The 23,545-nt window shown below is 41.4% G+C and overlaps 3 protein-coding genes across 3 annotated transcripts; 1 reads left to right on the forward strand and 2 right to left on the reverse strand.

Annotated features, from left to right (window-relative positions):
* Positions 1-5,544: 5,544 nt before the first annotated feature.
* Positions 5,545-7,151, forward strand: LOC113070325 (uncharacterized). The gene is made up of 3 exons (XM_026243589.1): positions 5,545-6,120; positions 6,555-6,773; positions 6,885-7,151. The coding sequence occupies exons 1-3, from the start codon at positions 5,630-5,632 to the stop codon at positions 7,093-7,095; spliced, it is 921 nt and encodes a 306-aa protein (XP_026099374.1). The 5' UTR covers positions 5,545-5,629; the 3' UTR covers positions 7,096-7,151.
* Positions 7,152-7,511: 360 nt separating this feature from the next.
* On the reverse strand, positions 7,512-9,983 carry LOC113070352 (G2/M phase-specific E3 ubiquitin-protein ligase-like). The gene is made up of 7 exons (XM_026243634.1): positions 9,937-9,983; positions 9,690-9,776; positions 9,034-9,350; positions 8,775-8,956; positions 8,331-8,503; positions 7,985-8,199; positions 7,512-7,901 (listed from the first exon to the last, which is right to left on the reverse strand). Exons 3-7 carry the CDS (start codon positions 9,284-9,286, stop codon positions 7,666-7,668), a joined length of 1,059 nt encoding a protein of 352 aa, XP_026099419.1. The 5' UTR covers positions 9,287-9,350; positions 9,690-9,776; positions 9,937-9,983; the 3' UTR covers positions 7,512-7,665.
* A 64-nt stretch (positions 9,984-10,047) lies between these two features.
* On the reverse strand, positions 10,048-19,853 carry LOC113070354 (uncharacterized). The gene is made up of 6 exons (XM_026243635.1): positions 19,721-19,853; positions 11,192-11,287; positions 10,944-11,059; positions 10,546-10,849; positions 10,323-10,386; positions 10,048-10,135 (listed from the first exon to the last, which is right to left on the reverse strand). Exons 1-6 carry the CDS (start codon positions 19,851-19,853, stop codon positions 10,069-10,071), a joined length of 780 nt encoding a protein of 259 aa, XP_026099420.1. The 3' UTR covers positions 10,048-10,068.
* Between the last annotated feature and the right edge of the window lie 3,692 nt (positions 19,854-23,545).

Genomic DNA, 23,545 nt, shown 5'->3' on the forward strand with positions numbered 1-23,545 from the left:
TTTTCCACAGCCCTAACATCTAGTTAACAAAGCTAAACAGAGTTGACCTTTGTGTAATAAGTTACAAGAACTGTTAAACGCACCAACTTAAATAATAAAATACATTTACCGGTTGTGGTCCATAAACAACGCCTTTTCCAGACAAAGAGGAAACTGCTCCATCTTTCAAGAATAATCTTTGTTCGAATCTGTCATTAAACTGAGATTGAGGAACCTCGCTGTCATACCTACTGCACATAGTTTTACATGTGGATTATATTTTTTTATGTTACAATTTAAACATAAATTGTAAACATTAATCTCCAAGTACAGCGTCCCTGGGAAGCCCAAACAAAAAGATGGACTCCTAGATGAAAATAACAGCGTTTCGACGACATGGTGACAAACACAAACACAGCTCTTCCTCTTCTACGTCATAGCGCAACAAGGCCACGCCCCCTTTGTTGTGTATTGATGTGGGTGGAGGTTAGTCAAAAAACTGTTTTAGTGATGTCATTACTGCAAGAACTAGAGGGATGAAGTCCAAACGGGTCGTTTTTTTGTAGGCGAATTCTGTTAAATAAAATTTCAATCAGGACCACTACCGTCAAGTATATTTATGACAATTATAATTGCATACAGTTAGTGTTGGCGGTATTGTTATGTTCTGGGCAACACTCCACAAGCCTGTCCATGCAGCCATGCTCGGACAGAGTGGGGAGAGTACCAAGACAAACCCCCCTGTGGTACAGAACAGAACCATTATAAGCATATATAATTAAAATTCACAATAACATGATTTGTAAACAAAATGTCATAGAGACTGCTTCCAATGAAGACACTGTAAAGAAAGAATAAGTTAGATCGGATTACAGGTTCAGTTGGTGGAGTTGGGGTTGGAGGAGGGAGGTAATTGCAAGCAGCAATGCGATGGAGAGACACTGAATAATGGGAATTTAAATAGACCACAGGTGATAGGTGTCAAGACTGGATTGGTACATGTCAGGAACAGCTGACTGTCAGCTGATGCAAATAAAGGTGGGGGGTGGGAGCGTCACCCAAAGTTAATATTCCCCTAGTAGCAGCAGTCTGATATGATGGCAGTATTATCCAATTTTATCCATCTACCATGCTGTAAAAAAAAATTACAAAGGGGGAAGCATCACCCCAAGTTAAGCAACTGAAGATGTGCAACAAGCATGTTTCTTAAAAATGCTTAAATCTCATGCCAATCCCGAGTACCCACAGAGCAGTACGAATCCCCATCTCCAAAAGTCCCCAGCCTGTTCATATCTGCAAAACAAAAATACAGCTTCGATTCTCTCTGGAAAAACCAAGCTCCTGTAGGCATGTTGTGGGCGGAGCTATAATAGTGATTTGTGTTGTTTCCATAACATATTCACTTATGTGCTGATTTCCAACAAAAGAGAGAATCTGATGCAGTTGTACTTACCTGAATGGGGTCTTCCACCATGTTTTAATAGCAAACAATGTGCACATCCAGCGTCAACCTGGTCTTGTTTATAAAACATTCATCACTGAAATGACGAAAACAACACTTGCTACACTCCATTGCTGCCCGAAAAAAGCAAAAGCATCCACGGTCCATGTAATGCTAGGTTGTTTGAGAAGCTGAACGTGGTAAACTTTCCCCTCACATCCAAAACACACTTATTTGGAGACATTCTCAAACATTCCAATGCAGCGCTGCCAACGATTTCCTGATGAAGCGTGTTAACGAGCGATGTCTTGCTCTCCTCTGGTCGAGATGTGCATGGGCGTGCTTTCCCAAGAGAAATGCTCATAAGGAGTTCCACCATCATCTACATCATAGACCCATCATCGAAAACAACCGAAACTTGTACCACCCAGAAATAAGATTTCTGGGTGGTACATAATGGAGGGTGGTAGTCCAGCAGGGGAAGCATGCACCCTTCGGAAACTCAGAATGGCGTCCAGTATGAATGAAAATGCTCCATAGAAACACCTCCGTCAGAATAAAAATGCCTAAACCGAAATGGTAACCTGTTGAGAGGTAGGCTAACCTTCTAGAACCGAACTAAATTAAAATCGTGCCATGTAAACATGTTAAACTGATTACTTGTACCCAAGTAATCGCATCAATAGTCGGTCATCAGAATGGGAACGTGATGTCGGCAACGCTGTGCTTTCAGTGATTTGTAGAAACTGACATTACAGTAGAGACTGGGAAATCGTGAACAAAAATTATAAAACTCCAGTTATACAATAACACACATTAGAATGGAATCTGGAATCTCATGACCAGAGCAGAAAGCTGATGTAATAAGTGAAGCACAATTAACTGCTTTTCAGCTTAGAAACAACACTATGGCTGCATCTGAAACTTAGGCAGATGACTTGCTGGCTGCTGTCTAATCATTCAATGACTTTGCAGGCAGAAGGCACAGGCACCTCATGCAAAGGCACCTCATGCAACGGATTTCGAACAGGCTTCTGAGGCGGAATAATGGTTTAATGATCTACATCAAAATATAGAGAGCTTTGGTTATAACTAAGTGGATATTTCAATACTGCAATATTAATTTCTCGCTAGAAATTACATAAGTGGAAAAAGTTGTTCAGAAACTCACATTTACACACAAACTGACCACCGACCGCAACTTTCAGACGCCATCTTTATTTTTTGGCTTAACTGTCACAGAATGGAACGCACGGGATTGTGAAATATCAAAGGCAGCGAAGGATACATCTATGCTGCCTTCAAAACCGGACAGATGAAGTCATCTCAGGAGACAGGAAATGAAGCTGACATTGATTTCGGACGTGCCTTGAAGCCTTCCTACCTTGGAATGCGACCTCCGAAGGCAGCATTTTTCAGTTTTCGTATGCAACCTATGATAGTGAATAGCTCAATGAAAACACTTGACCAAAATTTGCCTGTTATTGCATGAATTATTACAGATTCATAAACCCATTTGTAAATGTTGTAAGATAGCTTATCATATATATATCATAAAACAATTCATTTCAGAGCTGCATTTAAGAAGGTCTTAGGCAGTTATTTCCCCTTGCTGAATTGACATGCCTTGGTGTTTTCCAGTTTTCCTCTTCATGCCATTAACATTATTCTGGATGTTTTCAGCCAGCAACATTACAGAACCTTTAATGTTCTCATGCGTCACACGACAGTATCAATAATTCTGTGTAACATCTGAATGGCTGAAGCGGTTTATCACTTTACATTGTTGCGCAAACGCAGCGCTGTGCGGGAGACTCCGCTCTTGCATTCAACTGGCGGATGCAGTGCGTAGCGCCGCCTCACACTTTTTTTTTCTTTCTTCAGTTTGGTGTTATTTAGAAACGGTGCCTAAAGTGGTGGAAAACTCCCTTGCTTCGGCGATCAGCTCTCGCTCAACCGGACCAGAAATGTCCCGGTGCACCCGATGGCATTTGAGTTGTCTCGCTGTAGCGGACACGCGCACTCAGTAGATGATGGGCGGGGAAATGTGAGATGACAGAACTGATAATGCACCAATTACAAAAAAGAATTACTAGTTTCTCAACTGTATGGTACACCATTAAAGGGAACGATTCCTGATAGTAAATTACAGATTTTGCGAAGCAAAAAAACAAGTGTGTATACACTTAATGGCCCCGACCACACCAGTGGTACGACAGAAGACGGCCTTGGTCATGTGACCTGAACACGGTCACTTACACACTGAGCACACGAATGAACACTAGAAGTTCAATATTAGTCTGTGTGAGCAGCTATTAAAAATATGAATGCAACCACGTTTTTTTTTTTTTCTGCTTTTTTTCTCTGATAATTTGCATGTCATCGTAGCCACTTATGTCCCAAAATCGAAGCACGAGCACATGTAAACACCACATCGGATTAGATAACATCTCATGTGGTCCAACGAATCTTTAAATCTGGATGAAAAAATAAAATACATGTAAACGTGGCTATTTTTGTCACATTCTTATAACCCCTATTATAACACAGTTAATGTGACTCTCAACCTTAGAAATAAACACCAGTGACATTGATATTGCGCCGCTAAATACAGCGAACCCCCATTGAAACGCTTACATGAGAATGCTGGTCTCGTTTAACCCACCGTTGTTATGGCTTAATCGGCGTGTCCTTAGAGCGATTGCATGCTCTAGCTGCGTATTGCTCCAGGTGTATGAACACAGATGTATAAATGCTGCTGCAAATATGCTTAATATTCGTTCCTGCAACCGATGCAGAACCATGTTAACCACCATGCAACATACACAGCGATATGGATTAAAAAGCATTCACTTATCTTAGACGTGGATTTCAGATGTTCTGAAACAAACTGCAAACTGATTTGCAAGCAGCAATGCGATGGAGAGACACTGAATAATGGGAATTTAATTTATAACTGTAACTGTACAATTAAACGTAAAGTAATTATGGTAGGTTTGCATAAATTAAAAGATCGTTGTTTGCATTCATGTGTGTTTTTATCAATATTTATTTGTTTTGTGAAAGATCTGCACCATATCATTATCTGTCTATGAGCAGCGCATGTATATTGTTATCCTTTTGCATTAACTATCTACGGTGGCCGAGAAGGGTCACAACATGTACAAACGCCACAACAACTACATTTTCAGAAAACACCTCCAAATTCAGAAAACACATGCAAACGCCGCCACAACAACTACATATTCAGAAAACACCTCCAAATTCAGAAAACACATACAAATGCCACAACAACTACATATTCAGAAAACACATACAAACGCCACAACAACTACATATTCAGAAAACAACTTTGTCGATTTCACATCACGTACGCTGCAAATATTCACAGCACGAGCAAATAGGGAAACGAACTGCAAACTGCGAAGACACAACGGAAATGTTTCCAGGGGGGGGCATAATCAGTGACGGACCCGCATCCATCCGGTTGTCTTCGCGTTTCTGAATGTGCGCTTTTGTTGCTTATGGCTACAAGACGTAAGTGTTTCTCTTTTATTATGACAGACTTGTCGATGTGATCTGATACCGTGTTTTCAACATATTATCCCCATAACGTATTAGTCCACTGCCAACGCTGTTAGCTGGAAACTAGCTCGCTTCTGGTCACTAAATAGATGCATAACTGGCGTTTGTACATTGTTGTCCTGATATCGGAACTATTTATTTTTCAGATTGAAATGTTCTGTCCGTTTTGTGCTGTGCAACTGGGGGACGCTCCCAAGTTTTGCCCTTCGTGTGGTATGAACGTGGGGTTCCTTACGGAGCGTCCATCCACGTCATCAAGCGTAGGCCATGGGCCTACAGGTAACATCCCCTTGTTGTGCTCCTATTATCAACCCCCATCAGAGCATATTAGTTATTATAATGAATCTATCTATCTCTCTCTCTCTGTGTGTGTGTGTGTCCATAACCATGAACCCTCAGAGGATGACCTAATACGTGCCTACTTCAGAAAGGACCACTCCAACGAGATTATTAGAGATTTTTTGGAGTCAAAGCATGGGATTGTAATGAGCCTGAAAACTCTAAAAAAGAAGGCTGAAACGGTTAAACCTAAATCGGAGAGCAAATTACACTCCACTGGAGACTGTGAATGCTGCCATCACTACTGAATTGAATGGCTCAGGACAGCTGTTGGGCTACAGGGCTATGTGGCAGACCCTGCGACAGAAGCATTCACTGACAGTAAAACGAGACAATGTCATGCAAGCCCTCAGATTATTAAATCCAACAGGAGTATCTCTCCGTCATAGGCGCAGATTTGTTAGGCGATCCTATTGCGCCGCAGGACCCAATCAGGTGTGGCACGTGGATGGCTATGACAAGCTCAAGCCCTTTGGGATTGCCATCAGTGGCTGCATCGATGGGTATTCAAGGCGGGTTATGTGGCTAAGTAGTGGTAGCACCAACAACGACCCTGCAGTAATCGCTCAACATTACCTGCAGTGTGTTTCGAGCTATGGCCTTCCGGCTCGTCTTCGGACAGACTGTGGGACAGAAAATGGAGACATGGCTGCCATCCACTGTTCTTTAAGAGAGGACCACACCGATGAATTTGCGGGTTCTGTCAGCCACATGTATGGCACTTCAACTGCCAATCAAAGGATTGAAAGCTGGTGGTCCTTTTTCAGGAAACAGAGGTATGTTTTTAGATGTTATAGAGGGTGTGAAATAGAAGACTTACACACATATACACACACATACATACATATTTTTCAATACTGTTTGATATTTCTGTAATCTTTTCATAATGTTAGAATTTCATAATTCTATTATGCTGGGTTGGCACCATACAATGATGACTTTGAAAATGTAGGTTTATTTTTATGAGCGTCATTCATGGATTAGGCTGTGTACTGTTGATTTTGCAATAGTTATGACAAGTAAAAGGATTAGTGTGCGTGGTTGTTTCAAATTTGTTAACGAGAAACAAGTGTTGCTAGTCCAACATTCTGCTGGTGAATGCAGTGCAGAATGTTGTTTTCCAAGACGGTCACATAATTTTTAAAGTATTTGTGTTAGAAACATTTATACAAAACTGAAATCACTGTGTATACTTTAACTCCATTATTAGGACACAGTTCTGGATGGATTTATTCAGTGACCTGAGAGAGAGACACTACTTCAACGGCACCCATGAACACAAGTGCCTTGTACGGTATGTGTTCCTGGGCATCTTTCAGAAAGAGCTTGATGAGCACCGAGAGCTTTGGAATAATCATACAATCAGGCCTGTCCGTCAGTCTCTCTGTCCATCTGGGAAACCGGAGACCATGTACCACCTGCCTCACAGGTTTGTTTGTAGCACCTGGATTGTCATTCAATAAATGTTTGGTTGTTTTCAATTTGAGATTTAAATATTATTCATAATGAGTTCACTGTTGTGTTTTTTGTGCGGCCTTAGGTTTGGTGGAAGGGATTGTGGATTCCCAGTGGATCCCCAAGTGTTACAGGAGTTCAAAGACCTTCTGCCACCCACAAACAGTTTGTGTGGAGATGCTAATCTCCAAGCATATTTTGCCAACTTGGAGAGACAGAGCCAGCTCGCTCCACCCATCAACTGGCCAGCTGCTGTTGACAACTACATTAGACTAAAGGAAATGGCTGGTCTTTGAGAGTGAGAGAGACAGACGTATAGCCAGTTTATTTTCTTTCAGACAGCATTGCCTCCAGTGTGTAGTGTGTACTGATATGGACACCTTTAATGTTTGACACATGGTTAAATTAAAAGCAAAGATATTAATCGATTGCAATGACTTTCCCTTACTTTTTAAACCATCACAATGTATGATTTTGGGGTTAACCCAGTGTTGATTAATACGGTATGCTGAAGCTAAAGGTGACTTTCATGTTAGATCAGTAACATTTCATGACCAATTTATGCAACAACAAATAAACTTCATTCTGACGGCCCTTGCAAAATGTTTCAGAATAGACAAACTTACATTTTCTTATATAAATGATTTTATTTCTTTAAACTGTGACAGTACTGACAAACAGTAAAGTGCGAACAGTAAGAGCAAATCTGCCACAAAAAGTTTCCAAATAGAGAAACGTGCAACTTTTCTTATAAAAAAATAATTGGATTTCTGTAAACAATGTAAAAGTGCAAACAGTAAAGTGCAATGCAAACAGTAACAACAGTAATGCAAATTTGCCACGAATGTTAATTTCTGATTGACACCTCAATGAAGCCCAAATCCAGGGGCGTTCTTGATTCCATAATTCATGGCTTCCTCAAAGATTTCATATGAGGGTAAGATCGGGAGTTTTATTGTGTTAGCGCAGACATTAGCCTCAGGAAACCTTGCGTGTTTCTGGAATGTGAGTTGAGGCTGTGGTATTAATTTTGCTGCTGGGATTTCTTTCAGGCCTGTTGCAAACATTAGAATGTCCTGCAGAGACATCCCTGACCCGTCCTCTGTGGGGGTTGGGAGTAATGAAACATTAAGATTTATCATCCATTTGAGGACTTCACTTTAAACAGCGTAAAGAAAATTATACCTTTTACAGCGATTAAGTAGTCCAGCCAGTAGCCAAGCACTCTCTCCTCCTCATGCCGATTTGAGCTACCAGTTGGGCTCAATTGTGGACGGAACAGTGACTCAACAATCTCGGCTGTCAGGTCTTCCGCTCTGTAACACATGTAGGGCAGGAAAATGGAGGGATGCTGTTCCAGAGCGTTGAAAAAGTTGAGGGTAGCCAGGCCATCCTTGAACCTATAACCGGGTTGGGTTATTAGTGCTATTGCCAGTAGGACTCACTTTTGACTTAACTATTTGATAGACACTCATTTAAGTTTCATTCAAATTCTCGTTTGAATACTTACAAAGTAGTCAATGTGACCTACCTCTGGAAGGAAACATGGTTGCGGTAGGTGAAGTACCACTGGATGTAACCATCCACAACTTTTTCCTTATCCCCCAGTGTCCTCAGGCATCGATAGGATCCTGCTGTCTGAACCATGCTGGAGTGCTTGTCTGCGAGTTCTACGAGTTCCTCCAATGTTCTAGCATTCGTAATCTAGAGTAAAATAAAAACATTGAATAGACAAAATTACATTATACATGTCACAAAGGATGAGACTATAGAATATTTTAAATTTCTCTTTGACAGGAGTCTGTATTGTTTGGAATTTAAACTGTACATATTAGTGACAAAGCATGGAAGTCACTGGCTTTATTCCAGTATCACACTGGCTTTTCAAGCTACTGGGGTGTCCATATTGTTGATTGTTCATCAAAATAAAAATAAAATATATTTTTCTTGAATATGCTTAGAAACACATAATTACCTCAAGGAGAACATTCCTGACTTCAGTATCAGGTATATCCTCAATTGGGGCCTCAATGGTCTTCACTTTACCAACCAGGTAATGGTAGAAGCTTGGGGAAAAGCATCGAGGCCCTGGACCACCATGTACAATAGAGACCGCAACCATTCTTCCAACCTGGAAATACTCATCACCTTCTGCAGCTAACAATGGCAATGTTCCACGGTTAGTTCAAATTGATTTATAATACTGTCAAAAAAAGTGACAAAAAGCTAATTACCTTTGCTATCAAATGACAGGTATTTGCCATCATCTTTGCCTTCAAAAAATCTACTGGTTTTAATGGCGTCCATCAAGAGTGTAAGAAATTCCCGCGTAGGCCCTCCTGTGTCTACAGCCTCCTCTGTTTGCCCGATGTCATCTGTGAATTTGACCAAAAGGCTACAGGTGGGGTCAAATGAGGAACGTTTGAATCCCCTCAGAGCACCATCCCAGACATTAGCACGGTTTATATTAAACCTGCTACAGCTCATTGTGTTAATGTTGAATGACAGATTTGACAGAATGTCTGCAGCCGTCAGTCCAATATCAGTGTCTCTGCAACACAAGAAAGAAAAACATTAACACTGCCTTTTATGCGGATAATTAAAATATAAATCTTTTATTGATCCATTACAGTGAGAACACCATGAGAGTGTGATTAAATGTGATGGGCATTAGCATGAAGCACACATTGCAAGCTTTCTATAATTTCTGCCAGATTTTTTTTTCTGTTAAGGGGTAAGTAAAAAAATAAATACAATGTAAATATTTACTTTAATAATTGTATGGCATCAGAAACAAGGTAAATAAATGCCCAATGTAGCTTGAACTATTTAATATGTCATTAGAGAGAAAGAAGAAAAAAGGTTGACAGCATTATTTATATCAAAGTACCTGTCTTCCTCCTGAAAGTTCTCTACGTCCTCAACATCAGAGCAACTGCTGTCAATGACAACTGGGGCATAGATCTTGGTATATGTGCTGTGGATTAAAGGAACAATGAAATACTAAAACAAGATGGTTGTGAAATTACAGTAAAAAAGGTGTTTTACTTGGTACTGTAATCCATTACATTCAGCAGTCGATAGAGCCAAAAGTATTACTGCAATGAAGAGAACAATTTTAATCCATTGTGACTTACTTGTAGGAGTCACATGATGTGTTGTTTTTTGGTTCTGCTCCTGCTCCGTTGGCCTGTTGATGAAAGTAGAGATAACACCAAACAAATGAACAATAATTACATCACCACCTCATTAACATAAACTTAATAACATTACAGAATAATACATACTTGCCCATCAGATGGCCTGGACATTGTTGGTGGACATTGTTTTGGTAAACTAAAAAAACAAATAATTTGAATCATTTTATTTAAATCATAACATAAGTAATTGTTAATATGATTTAAAGAGCACAACATGCTCGATCTATTCCTTTTAGCAATAATAATAAAAAAAAGAATGCTGTGAAATATCTGGATATTAAAAAATCGCTAGCACAGGTCTCAAAATGGCGCGAGAAACTTACATTTTCAGTGGAAGCCTAGCAAATGCTTCATCATCAGATTCTGAAGATGAGTCATCTCCATGACCTTGGAAAAGAGAAAATGATGCATCGTTATAAGGCTAGGTATACGCAAAATATATAGCAATTTTTCAACCAGCTCAAATTAAATTAAGAACTCACTCAATAACCAACCATTAGCAATTATTATTATTATTATTTTACATACATGTACTTCGATACTTACTCAAATCCTGAAGGGGGCAGATGAACAGTACGATCCTCTGGTAAGCCTTTCCAATGGCCTCTTTATAATGTTCAAGGACAAAGGGTCTGTCTGTGCCTGGTATATTTTGTACCTGAGAGCCATCAGGATAGACCAGGACATATTCTCCATCGTACATTGTGTCTTGATTAAAATCTCGCTGTTTTTTTATAGCAGCTGGCAAAATTTGTTTTGATGACCACAGGGGTTCAACATTTAATGGCAAGGTTTTCCCCCTTATAGGTTTTAACCCATATTTTGTTCTGGTCATTATGCCAATCAATATCTACATAAATAAGAAAAAAGAAGGAGGAAAAAAAACATGTTTAAGACTGTGTGTAATATTCACATTGTGACCTTAAACCTCCATATTTGCTTACCTTGACCGTAATGTTTGGTTTCTTTTTAGCCTTTGAAAAGGTCCTCCTCTCAGCCTCTTTAACTTCCCTGAACCTCATGAATTGAGCTGCTCTTCCTTGGATACTTGTCTCATTCACTAACACACACAGATTCATTATAGCTATGATTTGAGATTGGTTGATAAATTGTCGCCTTTCTGACAGCTAAAACCACGGGACGACAATTCAATGCAGCACAGTGGAATAGGAGCACAACAAGGGGATGTTACCTGTAGGCCCATGGCCTACGCTTGATGACGTGGATGGACGCTCCGTAAGGAACCCCACGTTCATACCACACGAAGGGCAAAACTTGGGAGCGTCCCCTAGTTGCACAGCACAAAACGGACAGAACATTTCAATCTGAAAAATAAATAGTTCCGATATCAGGACAACAATGTACAAACGCCAGTTATGCATCTATTTAGTGACCAGAAGCGAGCTAGTTTCCAGCTAACAGCGTTGGCAGTGGACTAATACGTTATGGGGATAATATGTTGAAAACACGGTATCAGATCACATCGACAAGTCTGTCATAATAAAAGAGAAACACTTACGTCTTGTAGCCATAAGCAACAAAAGCGCACATTCAGAAACGCGAAGACAACCGGATGGATGCGGGTCCGTCACTGATTATGCCCCCCCCTGGAAACATTTCCGTTGTGTCTTCGCAGTTTGCAGTTCGTTTCCCTATTTGCTCGTGCTGTGAATATTTGCAGCGTACGTGATGTGAAATCGACGAAGTTGTTTTCTGATATGTAGTTGTTGTGGCGTTTGTATGTGTTTTCTGAATATGTAGTTGTTGTGGCATTTGTATGTGTTTTCTGAATTTGGAGGTGTTTTCTGAATATATAGTTGTTGTGGCGGCGTTTGCATGTGTTTTCTGAATTTGGAGGTGTTTTCTGAAAATGTAGTTGTTGTGGCGTTTGTACATGTTGTGACCCTTCTCGGCCACCGTACCTATCAGATAAAACAGATAGTAAAACAGTGTAAAATAATAATATGTTGTGAAAATAATGATGAAACAAACTGATGAATGTGAACAATTGAGAAATAGATACTTCTGAAGATAAATCGCAGCCCAAGTCTCACGAGGTAAATATTTAATTTAAAAAAAATCAATGTAATAAAAACATTTTCGAGAAATAAGTAATTTTTACATTTACATAATTGGTAAGATAAAAATACATTATGTAGCTGTGTGTACACACCATGAGTTCAATTTTCATTTCGTGAACAGTAGGTAACAAGTGTATTAAATACATTCACCAGACCCAAATCCACTGGCTCAGTTAACATTTATAGTATAGTGATTATAGGATTGTATATCTTATTTGCATTTGAAGTGATATTATAAATCCTGTAAACATATAGAAGGTAATATTTGGATTTCTCTGGTTCTCTGCACTGACGTTTAGCACAACCGGAAATATCTACGCACACACTCGCAAGACCGGAAATCCAAGATGGCGGAGATATGCAACTAGCCCATACAAATACAAGATTCTTTATAGTGTAATGATTGGTATGACCATAATATTATATCACTACATGATACATTTTATATCTTGATAACAATATATATCTTGATATAGTTCTTTTTTTTCTTTTAATAACGTTTTTTTATGATATTAAGATTTGATAACACAGAATTTTCATATTCCTTGTCATCAATTTCAGTATCAAACCAATACAAGAAAATAATAATAAAATAATAATAAAAAAAACTCAAGCTCACTGGATATACATAAACAGTGATGAAATAAGAACAAGAAACCAAGAAATACATTGTGTAAAATGAATTAGTCTTGAAACCTGTACAAAGGAAGTACAACCTTTGTTGGGCCTTTTTCACAATGGAGTCAATGTGAATGTTCCACTTCAGCTCCTGAGAGAGAGTTGTTGAGACTGCACCAGACAGCCAGCTCTTTAACTTCTTGTCTGTAAGCAGGCTCATCACCGTCCTGAATGAGGTCGATGAGTGTGGTGTCATCTGCAAACTTCAGGAGCTTGACAGAGGGGTCTTTAGAAGTGCAGTCAATGTATATACGGACACAGACATCGCTGCTGCCAGCAGTGTTCATCAAAGACTGTGTCACGTTGAGTCTTTTGTCAAGAGACGAGGCTTTACGAGCTAATCAAATCATCTTCCTAAACTCTATTTTAAACGTTAGAGCTATGAGTGATACAATACTAAATCAAAAGATAAACTGACTAGGCCAATAGGTGGAAATTAATCCGCAGGCAAAATTGGCGATTGCATTGAACCTTTTGAAAGGAAAAAAAGGCTTCAATAGTTAACCAAAGCTAACGACTGTGGTTACAAACATCTTCCTAAAATCTATTTTTAAGGTTTGAGAGCTGTAAGTGATGCAGTACAAAAAAAAAACGATGATCTGATTAAGATGTCTAATCTTGTTCTGGCTTATTCTGCACTTCTGGCTAATTCTGATTCTGGCTTCCTTCTGCACAGAAGCATTACCGATTGCTGCCATCATATTGACTGTGTTAATACTGCATCCTATATTAACCTAGTGAAGCAAATTGTCATAAAATCAGTTTAAGTCCTTTGGGATGCCTTCCTTCAGGTCTTGGAGGAGTTTGAATTTCAGCTCTTTGATCTTCAGGTGGTCTGAATAAAGGCTGCATCTGACAGAGTTCCTCTAAAGACACAGACATGGTTGCTGCAAAAAATAAAATGAATAAAGTTCAAATGATCGTTTCCCTAAATTATAAAGCATTTTTACAAATGATAACGAGGCAAGAAGCAAGCTAGCTTGCTTAATGTGTTGAACATGACGGCATGCCTTGATATTGTAAGCTACAATCCTGTCTTAACTGCAATGCACAGGGCTAACTAAGTCAACGGCAGGCAATTTTTGTACATTAAATTCATTATCCTCATCAGAAACAAAACCATGAAAGATTACTTCAAGATAAAACTGTTTTTATATAAGTTATTATATAATTAATATATCTTTATCATGAATAACCATTGTTTTGAGGACATTTACCTTGAGGACATGTTGTCTGACGAGGATTCGTTGTGACTTTCAGTCTTGATTATTTGGCATACATTTCTTTTATATAATTCTGACCCATACAATGTATTGTTGTCTATTTATACAAATATGCTATACATACAAATGCTACTGATGATTGCGTCTGTGCTGCAGGGACACAGATCTGATGTGTTCTATGACTGTCTAAACAGGAAAAAACACATGCATTCTGATATTTCTAGATTGGTTCGTCATTAAAACTGCAACAGTTTGGTTCTTTGTGGTTTAATGACATGCTATTATTCTCAGGAGGAAGCACGTGTGGAGGAGCATTGCTAAGATCTTTTTTTTCCCGCAGAATTGGGCTACTTGTTTTTCATGTCCACGGGTTGAAGCATCTCCAATAACCTGATATTTAACCTCTGGAATTGTACCATAGAAACCCTGCCAAAAAACCCTGAAACTAGAATGAGATTTTTAACTGGGGACCCCCTTCAAAACACAACTGGGCTATACTTCTGAATAGAAATTAGGTGGGTTTTGTGTTTAGAAAACCTTCTACTCAGCCATCATTGAGTCTGTACTGTGCACTTCAATAACTGTGGTTTGGTTCAGCCCAAAAATCAGACATCAGAAGACTACAGGAACTGTTCGGACTGCTGAAAGGATTATTGGTGCTCCCCTGCCCACCCTTCAAGAACTGTATACATCCAGAGTGAGGAAAAGGGCTCAGAAAATCACTCTGGATCCCTCACATCCAAGTCACCCCATCTTTGAACTTTTGCCATCTGGCCGTCATCACTAAAACAAATTGCTTGTATGTGCAAGCATACTTGGCAATAAAGCTCTTTTTGATTCTGATTAAATCTAAATACGATATGGACTAGTGTCTGTGAATATTAAGCTGTAAAAATACCATGTTGTATTGGACAGAATGGTCCAAGAAGAAACCACTAAAATGAACACTTTGTCCATTTTGTAACTGCATGCTTCTGTAAAAAAGCTCCATCAATACAGATCACAGAAAAATACACACTTTCTATATGGTCATGTCAAACTTCTCCAATTTTCACCTCCACATGAAAATCAAGGGAACTCTGTTGTCATCAAAATGTTTTTTTGTGCAGATTCCTGTTGAAATTACTTGATTTTGACTGAACTTTCACAGAAAAATGGACCGTGTAACCTATTTCATAAGACACTGAAAAACAGCTTACTCTTTGTTGTGTGGTTCCTCCAAGTCCTTGCCATTCAAATGCACTTTTTTATCATTCATAACATGTAAAAGATTGGATGACAAATAATTTTCTCCAATTAAATTCGGATAAGACAGAGATACTAATTATTGGACCAAAAAACACTACACAGAATCTTGTAGATTACAATCTGCAACTAGACGGATGTACTGTTACTTCCTCTACAGTCAGAAATCTGGGTGTTATATTAGACAGCAATTTGTCTTTTGAAAATCATATTTCCAATGTTACAAAAACTGCATTCTTCCATCTTAGAAACATTGCCAAGCTACGAAACATGTTATCTGTTTCTGATGCAGAAAAGCTAGTTCATGCATTCATGACCTCTAGACTGCACTATTGTAATGCACTTCTAGGTGGTTGTCCTGCTTCTTCAATAAACAAGCTACAGGTCGTCCAAAATGCAGCAGCTACAGTCCTTACCAGGTCAAGAAAATATGATCATATTACCCCAATTTTGCAGTCTCTGCACTGGCTACCTATTAAGTTCCGTATCAGTTACAAATTATCATTACTTTCCTATAAGGCCCTAAATGGTTTAGCTCCTGCGTACCTAACTAGCCTTCTACCACGTTACTACCCATCACGCACCCTAAGGTCACAAAACGCTGGACTTTTGGTCGTTCCTAGGATAGCAAAGTCCACTAAAGGAGGTAGAGCTTTTCACATTTGGCTCCCAAACTCTGGAATAGCCTTCCTGATAATGTTCGGGGTTCAGACACACTCTCTCTGTTTAAATCTAGGTTAAAAACACATCTCTTTCTCCAAGCATTCGAATAATGTATCTTTTTAATTGTGAGTGTTGTTGCATCTGATCAAAGGTGCTTTTTTATTCATTAGCTTGGGTTAAACTAATTTTACTTTGTTGGATCAGCAGCTATGCTAATGATGTCTGTATTTTGTTTCTCTGTTTCTGCTGGGATCTTCATCCCGTGGTAACTAGGATTTACACAAGCTCCAGTCTGGATCCAGAACACCTGAGAAGAGATGATGCTGACCCTCAGAGGACCCCAGATGATGCTCACCTTGAATCAACAAACAGATCTCACAATTATTGCTAAATGTGTGACTGCATCATATAATAACTTAATTAAGAATATTGATAGTTCATCGTCTAGCTGACTACGTCTTGTATTATTATTATTATTTTGAATTTTTCGAAAATCCTGTCAAATGTGCACAAACTACTAGCTACTACTAAATATTGTAGAAACATAATTTTCTGTAAAGTTGCTTTGTAACGATTTGTTTTGTAAAAAGCGCTATACTAATAAACTTGAATTGAAACTTGAATTGAATTGAACGAGGTGTGCAATTATTTTCTGGGAAACGCACAGCGAACGTAGTTACAGTTACCACATTACAGTTGCACAAGTTTGCACAAAAAGGTTTTGTCTGCGCTGCCCTGAGGATTTATAATTTAGCCTTTATAGTGTAGCATCTTAAAGGCTTCACATGTCATTTCTCACCAGCGAGGAGACATCGCTGTTTAGAGACGCACAGAGGTAAGTTAGCCTAATTCACACAAGTTCTCTCTCTCTCTCTCTCTCTCTCTCTCTCTAATAACTTCATTAATAACTTAATTAAAATTATATCAATGGCTCAATCCTCCGTTACCAGCTTTAAAACAATGTTTTGGTAATGGCAAAAGAGGCGTTGGATGAGATGCAGAAGAAATAACCCGACTCACAATAGCTATTTAAGTACCAAAACCGGACGAATCTCTTTAAATATACAACCTGATCAATGTCTTGTGGTATGGTAACTGTAGTATAAGCAGAATAATTGACTCCAGACCATTGAATTATTAGAAAAATAATGCACACCCGAGGTCTTTTGTAATGTAATTCATATAATTTGATTATCTAATCTTTTACATCCTCTCCATTACTAATCTGATTAAAATACATATTACTTATTTCCTGAAATTCCTCCCATTTTGCCTTATCAAATTTCCACCATCATTTAAGCATACTCAATTAATCTAATTTGCTAGCTCTTCAATAATCTGTACATTTCTATCTGATCTTTCACTACCCCATAATGTATTTTGTCCATTAAAATCACCACAGCATACAATATTAACGTTATTTTGATTTCCTAATTCCTCTAGTTCTAATCTCTGGCATGGATTATAATAATTATTATAATTTCTTTATTTCTTGCCCATGCCTTCACTGTTATACATTCCTGTTTATTCCTATCATCTATTATTCTATATGGTAGTCCCTGTTTTATAAACGTAGAAAATCCTCCTCCCCCACCTTCCCTTCTATCTTTCATAACTGCAACGTATCCATATAGTAGTATACAATCTAATCTTGGCTATAACCAGGTTTCCTGAATACATACCACGTCTGGCCTTTCCTCTTTTTCTAATACATATTGTTTAAAATCCTGTCCATTAGCTATCAATCTTCTCATATTCCATTGTAGTATTAACACCATTAGTATATTAGCTTCCACCATCTCTTCCCATTTCAATCCAATCATGTTTAGATGATGTTCGGCTGCTTTAACAATAATCTGAATCCTTTCTGTTTTTGGTTTGATGTCAAATGTCGCATTTATTACCCCTGCTATGAATGTCACCATTTTCCTCTATCCATGCCTTCCTCTTGTCTTGACTTTTTGTTATGCCACCACCATCTCTTTAGTTGTTCCTTCCTTACTCTTTTTTCCTCGCTCTACCATTCTAGCTGCATCATCATATGAGACTTTATGTTTAAGGTTACACCTCACATCCCCAGCATGCAACTCTGTGATTAGCTCCACAATTACAGCATTTTAGTCTCACTTTAGCATATTTGCTCTCACAAAATAAATGGAATTTCTGCTCAAAGTCAGATTTAATTAGATTTTTTTCCAAGTAAAAAAGGACAGAACGTTGATATAAAAATAAGTTAAAGTGAAGTGAAAATACCATTCAGGCAAGTATGGTGACCCATACTCAGAATTTGTGCTCTGCATTTAACCCATCCGAAATGCACACACACAGAGCAGTGAACACACACACACACACACTGTGAGCACACACCCGGAGCAGTGGGCAGCCATTTATGCTGCGGCGCCCGGGGAGCAGTTGGGGGTTCGATGCCTTGCTCAAGGGCACCTAAGTCGTGGTATTGAAGGTGGAGAGAGAGCTGTTCATGCACTACCCCCACCCACAATTCAGTCCGGCCCGAGACTAGAACCCACAACCCTTCGATTGAGAGTCCAACCCTCTAACCATTAGGCCACGACTTCCCCAGTGTATAGCTTATTAAATTTTATATTTAAAAACAACACATGAATGAATGGATTCAATTTTATGATATTCATAAAAAGATAATTATTACTAGCCCTTGGAGTTATCGGACCTGATATTATTTTTCCCTCTGAGATGGGATAAAATAACTAAAATAGGATTGAAACAAGTGAGGCTTGTCTTCAGTGAGACAAAAAGTGATGGATCTAATACCACACCATTTGCAGATTACCAGAACCTGTTGTAGTGAAATATCAAAAACGTAATCCAGAAGAGTTTAAATAACAGCAGCTGACAATTTCAGGTACAGACTTTGTATATTATCGGAGACTGATGATTTTTAACACACACACACACACACACACACACATTTATATATATATATATATATATATATATATATATATATATATATATATATATATATATTTTTTTATAATGGTTAATTATTAATTAATGGTTAAATTATTGTGTTTTATTTAGTTAGTAATCTAGTATTTGTAATGTATTTTTTACCTAATCAAAATAATGCAATTGCATGTTAATTGAGATTAACTGGAGTGCTCAATTAATTGGGAAAAACCTTTTTTTTTTGTCAATTGTTAAAAGCAAAGTTATTGGTTTTTGCAAATAAACGCATGTATGTATGCATGTACACTGTGAAAAATGATAAGTTGACTTCACTTAAAAAAATTGAGAACAACCATTGCCCCAAAATCATCAAGAAAATAATTAAAACAATAAGTTAAGTGAATTGTTAAGTTATTTTTAAGGATTTATATAATAATAATAATAATAATAACGACATTTATATTATATATATATATATATATATTAAGTAGTAAGTAGTTTTGCATGAATCCATAAGCTTTTTGTAACAATGTACAAACTTCATAATCATCGGGAAGACGGAGGCGGGAACCGGCAGACAATCAAATCAAGACTTTAATGACAAAAATAAAAACAAAACAGCGCGTCAGCCCCTCACGGATGATTGAGGCACATAAAATAAAAAGCAAACACAACTAAAACCCAGTCCTGGTCCGTCACTGTCGTCGCTCCGGTTTTATATCCCTCCTTCTCCTCCGTGGGACTCGAGACCTGTGGGTTGAGCAGGTGTCACTCAGACTGTGCTTTACCCTCTGGGGGGGACCGCTCACAGGGACCTGCGGGAACCTGGGGGTAGGACAGACGAGGTGAGAGAAAAGGAGATGGAAGGAGGAGCAACAGAGATGAGAGAGGAAAAAAAAATACTCCAGTTCCCAGACACGCTGCGGTGCCTGGCGGTGGCACTGGACAGCCCTCGGCGGACGGCACGATACTCCTCCGCCACCCGGTGGACGGTGACGACTCCTCCGGTTTTGGGCAGCCAGCAGGAGTCCCCCATTCCCTGCTCCTCTGGATTCCTTCACAGAGGCAGCAGACTCCGGCCCCTGGCGAATGGCGTCGTCTCCTCCGGTCCCTCACAGACGGCAGCTGCCCCTCCACATCACAGGCGGCCGGCAGCAAACTCACCCATCCCCGGAAACTCACTCCAGCCCACCGCCTCGAGTGTCGATGGCGGCACACTTCCTCGCCTACTCGATGGCACCGCGGATTCAGGCGAAGGATCTTCAGCAGCGCATCCCTCCTTCTGCCGGGTTTCGGCACCACTGTAACGATAAAACCTTCATAATCATCGGGAAGAAGTGGAAGATAATACAAATCAAACTTTAATTACAAAATAAAGACAAAACCGCGTGTCAGCCCCTCAAGGATGACTGACGCGAACAAATAAAAAACAAATCCAAAATGAAGTTCAGGCCTGGTCCTCTCTCGTGCGTCACTTTCGTCGCTCCGGATTTATATCCCTCCGTCTCCTCCGTGGGACTCGAGACCGAAGGGGTCCACTCCACCGGCCTCGCTCCTGTTCCATCTGATGCATCTGACACATTGCCACCCTTGCCCATGTGGAAACAAAAGAAAGTGTTGCTGGGAAAGTGCTAATTTTGTCATATTTTGATGAGAAAATGCAAATTTTTTGCATAATTTCATTACATTTTGAATTTGCTAGAAACCAAAACCAAGTCGTCAGCAGGGCGTTTTACTTACAATTTATAATAATCCAAAACGTCTCGGTTACGTACGTAACCCTCGTTCCCTGATGGATGGAATGGAGATGTTATGTCGACCGACAAATGGGGTCTCACTTGGGAGGCCAATCATCTCTGATTTTAAGAGAAAACGCCAATGAAATTGGCAAGTGGATTAACACACCTGAGCCACTCCCCATGCTAGCGGGTATAAATAGGGCGACAGGTGCATCCACTCATTAGGTTTTACGCTGAGGAGCCGAGAACGTGTCCCGGCAACAGCGAATGGTTCAAGGTTGTGGCATGGGGACATAACGTCTCCGTTCCCTCCATCAGGGAACGAGGGTTACGTACGTAACCGAGACGTTCCCTATCTGTCGGTCACTACGAGTTATGTCGACCGACAAATGGGGTCCTATGGAAAACGCCATAACCTGAACCTCGTCACAACCCTGAGGCGCTGCAATTGTTGACAAGCCTTGGCGTGCCACAAAAGCTACGCTTAAGGTCGTAACCTTCCCAAAGCCCCAGCGCAAATTCACTGACCTTGGTACCGAAGGGGCCAAAGGGTGAGTACATCGCTGCTGGAGAAGGCCATGCTGCTGTTCCGCCCACATAAGTAAATGGAAGGGATTTCAACCTTCGGAGAAAGATTGCTTCAAATCTTCCCTATTTGTTCTTTCAGCTGGCAAGACAATGGGGAAGAAAGCCTTTAGGAAAGGCCGCTACGGAGACCACATCCTACCCGTAGGGAGGTGACATGTGGATATACCGGTATGGACTGACCCAGGGGGCAGTACTACATATGGAAAGGGTCTCTGAGGCAGGTCCTACCTTGGAGTAGGGATGGAACGGCTGCCAGAAGAGACTGACAGAGCGATCTGTCAAGGGAAGACACGGGTTTGCCAAGAGGGAAACCTTACCGTAGAAGAATACACATATGGGATTACCCGTAGGGAACCCAGCCATATGGACACCTAGCCCAGTACAGGGGCTGACCGGCTCCGGGCATGCTAACGCCAGTACTGGGCCTGGCGACAGACTGCTCCGCCAAGTCTGACGCCGAGGGTGCTGGAGGATGCTCGACCAGGGTACGCCAACCGGGGGACCCTACTGGGAGAAGAAAGCGCTCACATCCCCGTGTTAGGGGGAATGGCGCAGCAAGCGAGACACCCAGCCAGCCAGCCCTTCCCGCCAATTACCTGTTACCCAACACACGGGAGGAAACTGGCTCTACACGGAGGTTGTAAAACCTCGCAAAGATGTTAGGTGTCGCCCAGCCCGCAGCTCGACAAATATCTGCCAGAGAGGCGCCGTGCGCCAACGCATAGGGGGAGGCCACACTCCGTGTGGAGTGGGCCCTCACCCCCAGGGGGCACGGCTCGCCTTGGGAATGGTAAGCCAAGGCGATGGCGTCCACTATCCAGTGGGCCAACCTCTGCTTAGAGACAGCCTTCCCCTTCTGCTGACCTCCAAAGCAGACCAGGAGCTGCTCAGAGCTTCTGAAGCTCTGGGTTTGGTCCACGTATATGCGAAGCGCTCTTACGGGACACAGCAACGACAAGGCTGGATCTGCCTCCTCCAGGGGCAGCGCTTGCAGGTTCACCACCTGGTCTCGGAAGGGAGTGGTGGGAACCTTGGGCATGTATCCAGGCCGGGGTCTCAGGACAACGTGAGAGTAGGCCGGCCCGAACACAAGGCACTCTTCACTTACCGAAAATGCTTGGAGGTCCCCGACCCTCTTGATGGAAGTGAGCGCGATCAGGAGCGCTGTCTTGAGAGACAGGAACTTCAGCTCAACCGAATCCAGCGGCTCGAAGGGACCCCTCTGAAGTCCCGCCAGGACAATAGAGAGGTCCCAGGAGGGAATCAGGGGTGTCCTAGGAGGATGTAACCTTCTGGCACCCCTCAGGAACCTAACGATCAGGTCATGCCTCCCCAGGGACCGGCCGTCCACTGCATCGTGATGTGCTGCAATGGCAGCTACATACACCTTCAGGGTGGAGGGTGACAGCCCACGCTCCAGCCTACCTTGCAGGAAAGAAAGCACGACTCTGACCTGGCATCTCTGGGGGTCTTCTCGGTGAGAAGAACACCAATTCGTGAACAGACTCCACTTCAGAGCATAGGCCTGCCTCGTAGAAGGGGCTCTAGCCTGAGTGATAGTGTCTACCACCGCTGGGGGCAGATCACTTAGGTCTGCCGCGTCCCGTCTAGAAGCCACACGTGGAGGTTCCAGAGATCTGGACGCGGGTGCCAAATGGTGCCAAGCCCCTGAGAGAGAAGGTCTCTCCTCAGGGGGATGCGCCAGGGAGGGGCTGTCACGAGGAGCATGAGTTCCGAAAACCAGGTCCGGGTGGGCCAGTAAGGCGCAACCAACAGGACCTGTTCCTCGTCCTCCCTGACCTTGCACAGTGTCTGTGCGAGCAGGCTCACTGGGGGAAACGCATACTTGCGTAAAGCCCGAGGCCAGCTGTGTGCCAGTGCATCTGTGCCCAGGGGGGCCTGGGACAGGGAATAGTACAGCTGGCAGTGGGAGGACTCGTGGGAAGCAAGCAGGTCTACCTGGGCTTCCCCGAATCGACTCCAGATCAGCTGGACCGTCTGGGGATGGAGTCGCCATTCCCCGGGGAAAGTGAGCTGTCGTGAGAGCGCGTCGGCTGCACGATTGAGCTCCCCCGGGATGTGGACAGCGCGCAGCGACTTGAGCCACGTCTGACTCCAGAGGAAGAGATGACGGGCGAGTTGAGACATGCGACGTGATCGTAAACCGCCTTGTCGGTTGATGTACAAAACAGCCGCAGTGTTGTCCGTGCGGACCAACACGTGCTTGTCCAGCACTAGCGGACGAAACCGTCGCAAAGCTAGATGCACTGCCAGCAACTCCAGGCAGTTGATGTGCCAAAGCAGTCGAGGTCCTGTCCAGGACCCTGAAGCTGCCTGCCCGTTGCATGTCGCGCCCCAGCCCGAGTTGGAGGCATCTGTTGTGACAACAACGTGCCGGGAC

The sequence above is a fragment of the Carassius auratus genome, unplaced genomic scaffold (genome assembly GCF_003368295.1).
Source record: "Carassius auratus strain Wakin unplaced genomic scaffold, ASM336829v1 scaf_tig00003761, whole genome shotgun sequence".
NCBI lineage: Eukaryota > Metazoa > Chordata > Actinopteri > Cypriniformes > Cyprinidae > Carassius > Carassius auratus.

Excerpts from the sequence above, each read along its gene's own strand:
- LOC113070325 (XM_026243589.1), top strand. The coding sequence starts at position 5,630 with ATGTGGCAGACCCTGCGACAGAAGCATTCACTGACAGTAAAACGAGAC. Across the intron at positions 6,121-6,554 it reads TCCTTTTTCAGGAAACAGAG|GACACAGTTCTGGATGGATT; the intron begins GTATGTTTTTAG and ends CTCCATTATTAG. Across the intron at positions 6,774-6,884 it reads ATGTACCACCTGCCTCACAG|GTTTGGTGGAAGGGATTGTG; the intron begins GTTTGTTTGTAG and ends GTGCGGCCTTAG.
- LOC113070352 (XM_026243634.1), bottom strand. The coding sequence starts at position 9,286 with ATGAGCTGTAGCAGGTTTAATATAAACCGTGCTAATGTCTGGGATGGT. Across the intron at positions 8,957-9,033 it reads CCTGTCATTTGATAGCAAAG|CTGCAGAAGGTGATGAGTAT; the intron begins GTAATTAGCTTT and ends TGCCATTGTTAG. Across the intron at positions 8,200-8,330 it reads AACCATGTTTCCTTCCAGAG|GTTCAAGGATGGCCTGGCTA; the intron begins GTAGGTCACATT and ends ACCCGGTTATAG.
- LOC113070354 (XM_026243635.1), bottom strand. The coding sequence starts at position 19,853 with ATGGGGGACTCCTGCTGGCTGCCCAAAACCGGAGGAGTCGTCACCGTC. Across the intron at positions 11,060-11,191 it reads CGTAGGCCATGGGCCTACAG|TGAATGAGACAAGTATCCAA; the intron begins GTAACATCCCCT and ends TGTGTGTGTTAG. Across the intron at positions 10,136-10,322 it reads GCTAGGCTTCCACTGAAAAT|TTTACCAAAACAATGTCCAC; the intron begins GTAAGTTTCTCG and ends TTGTTTTTTTAG.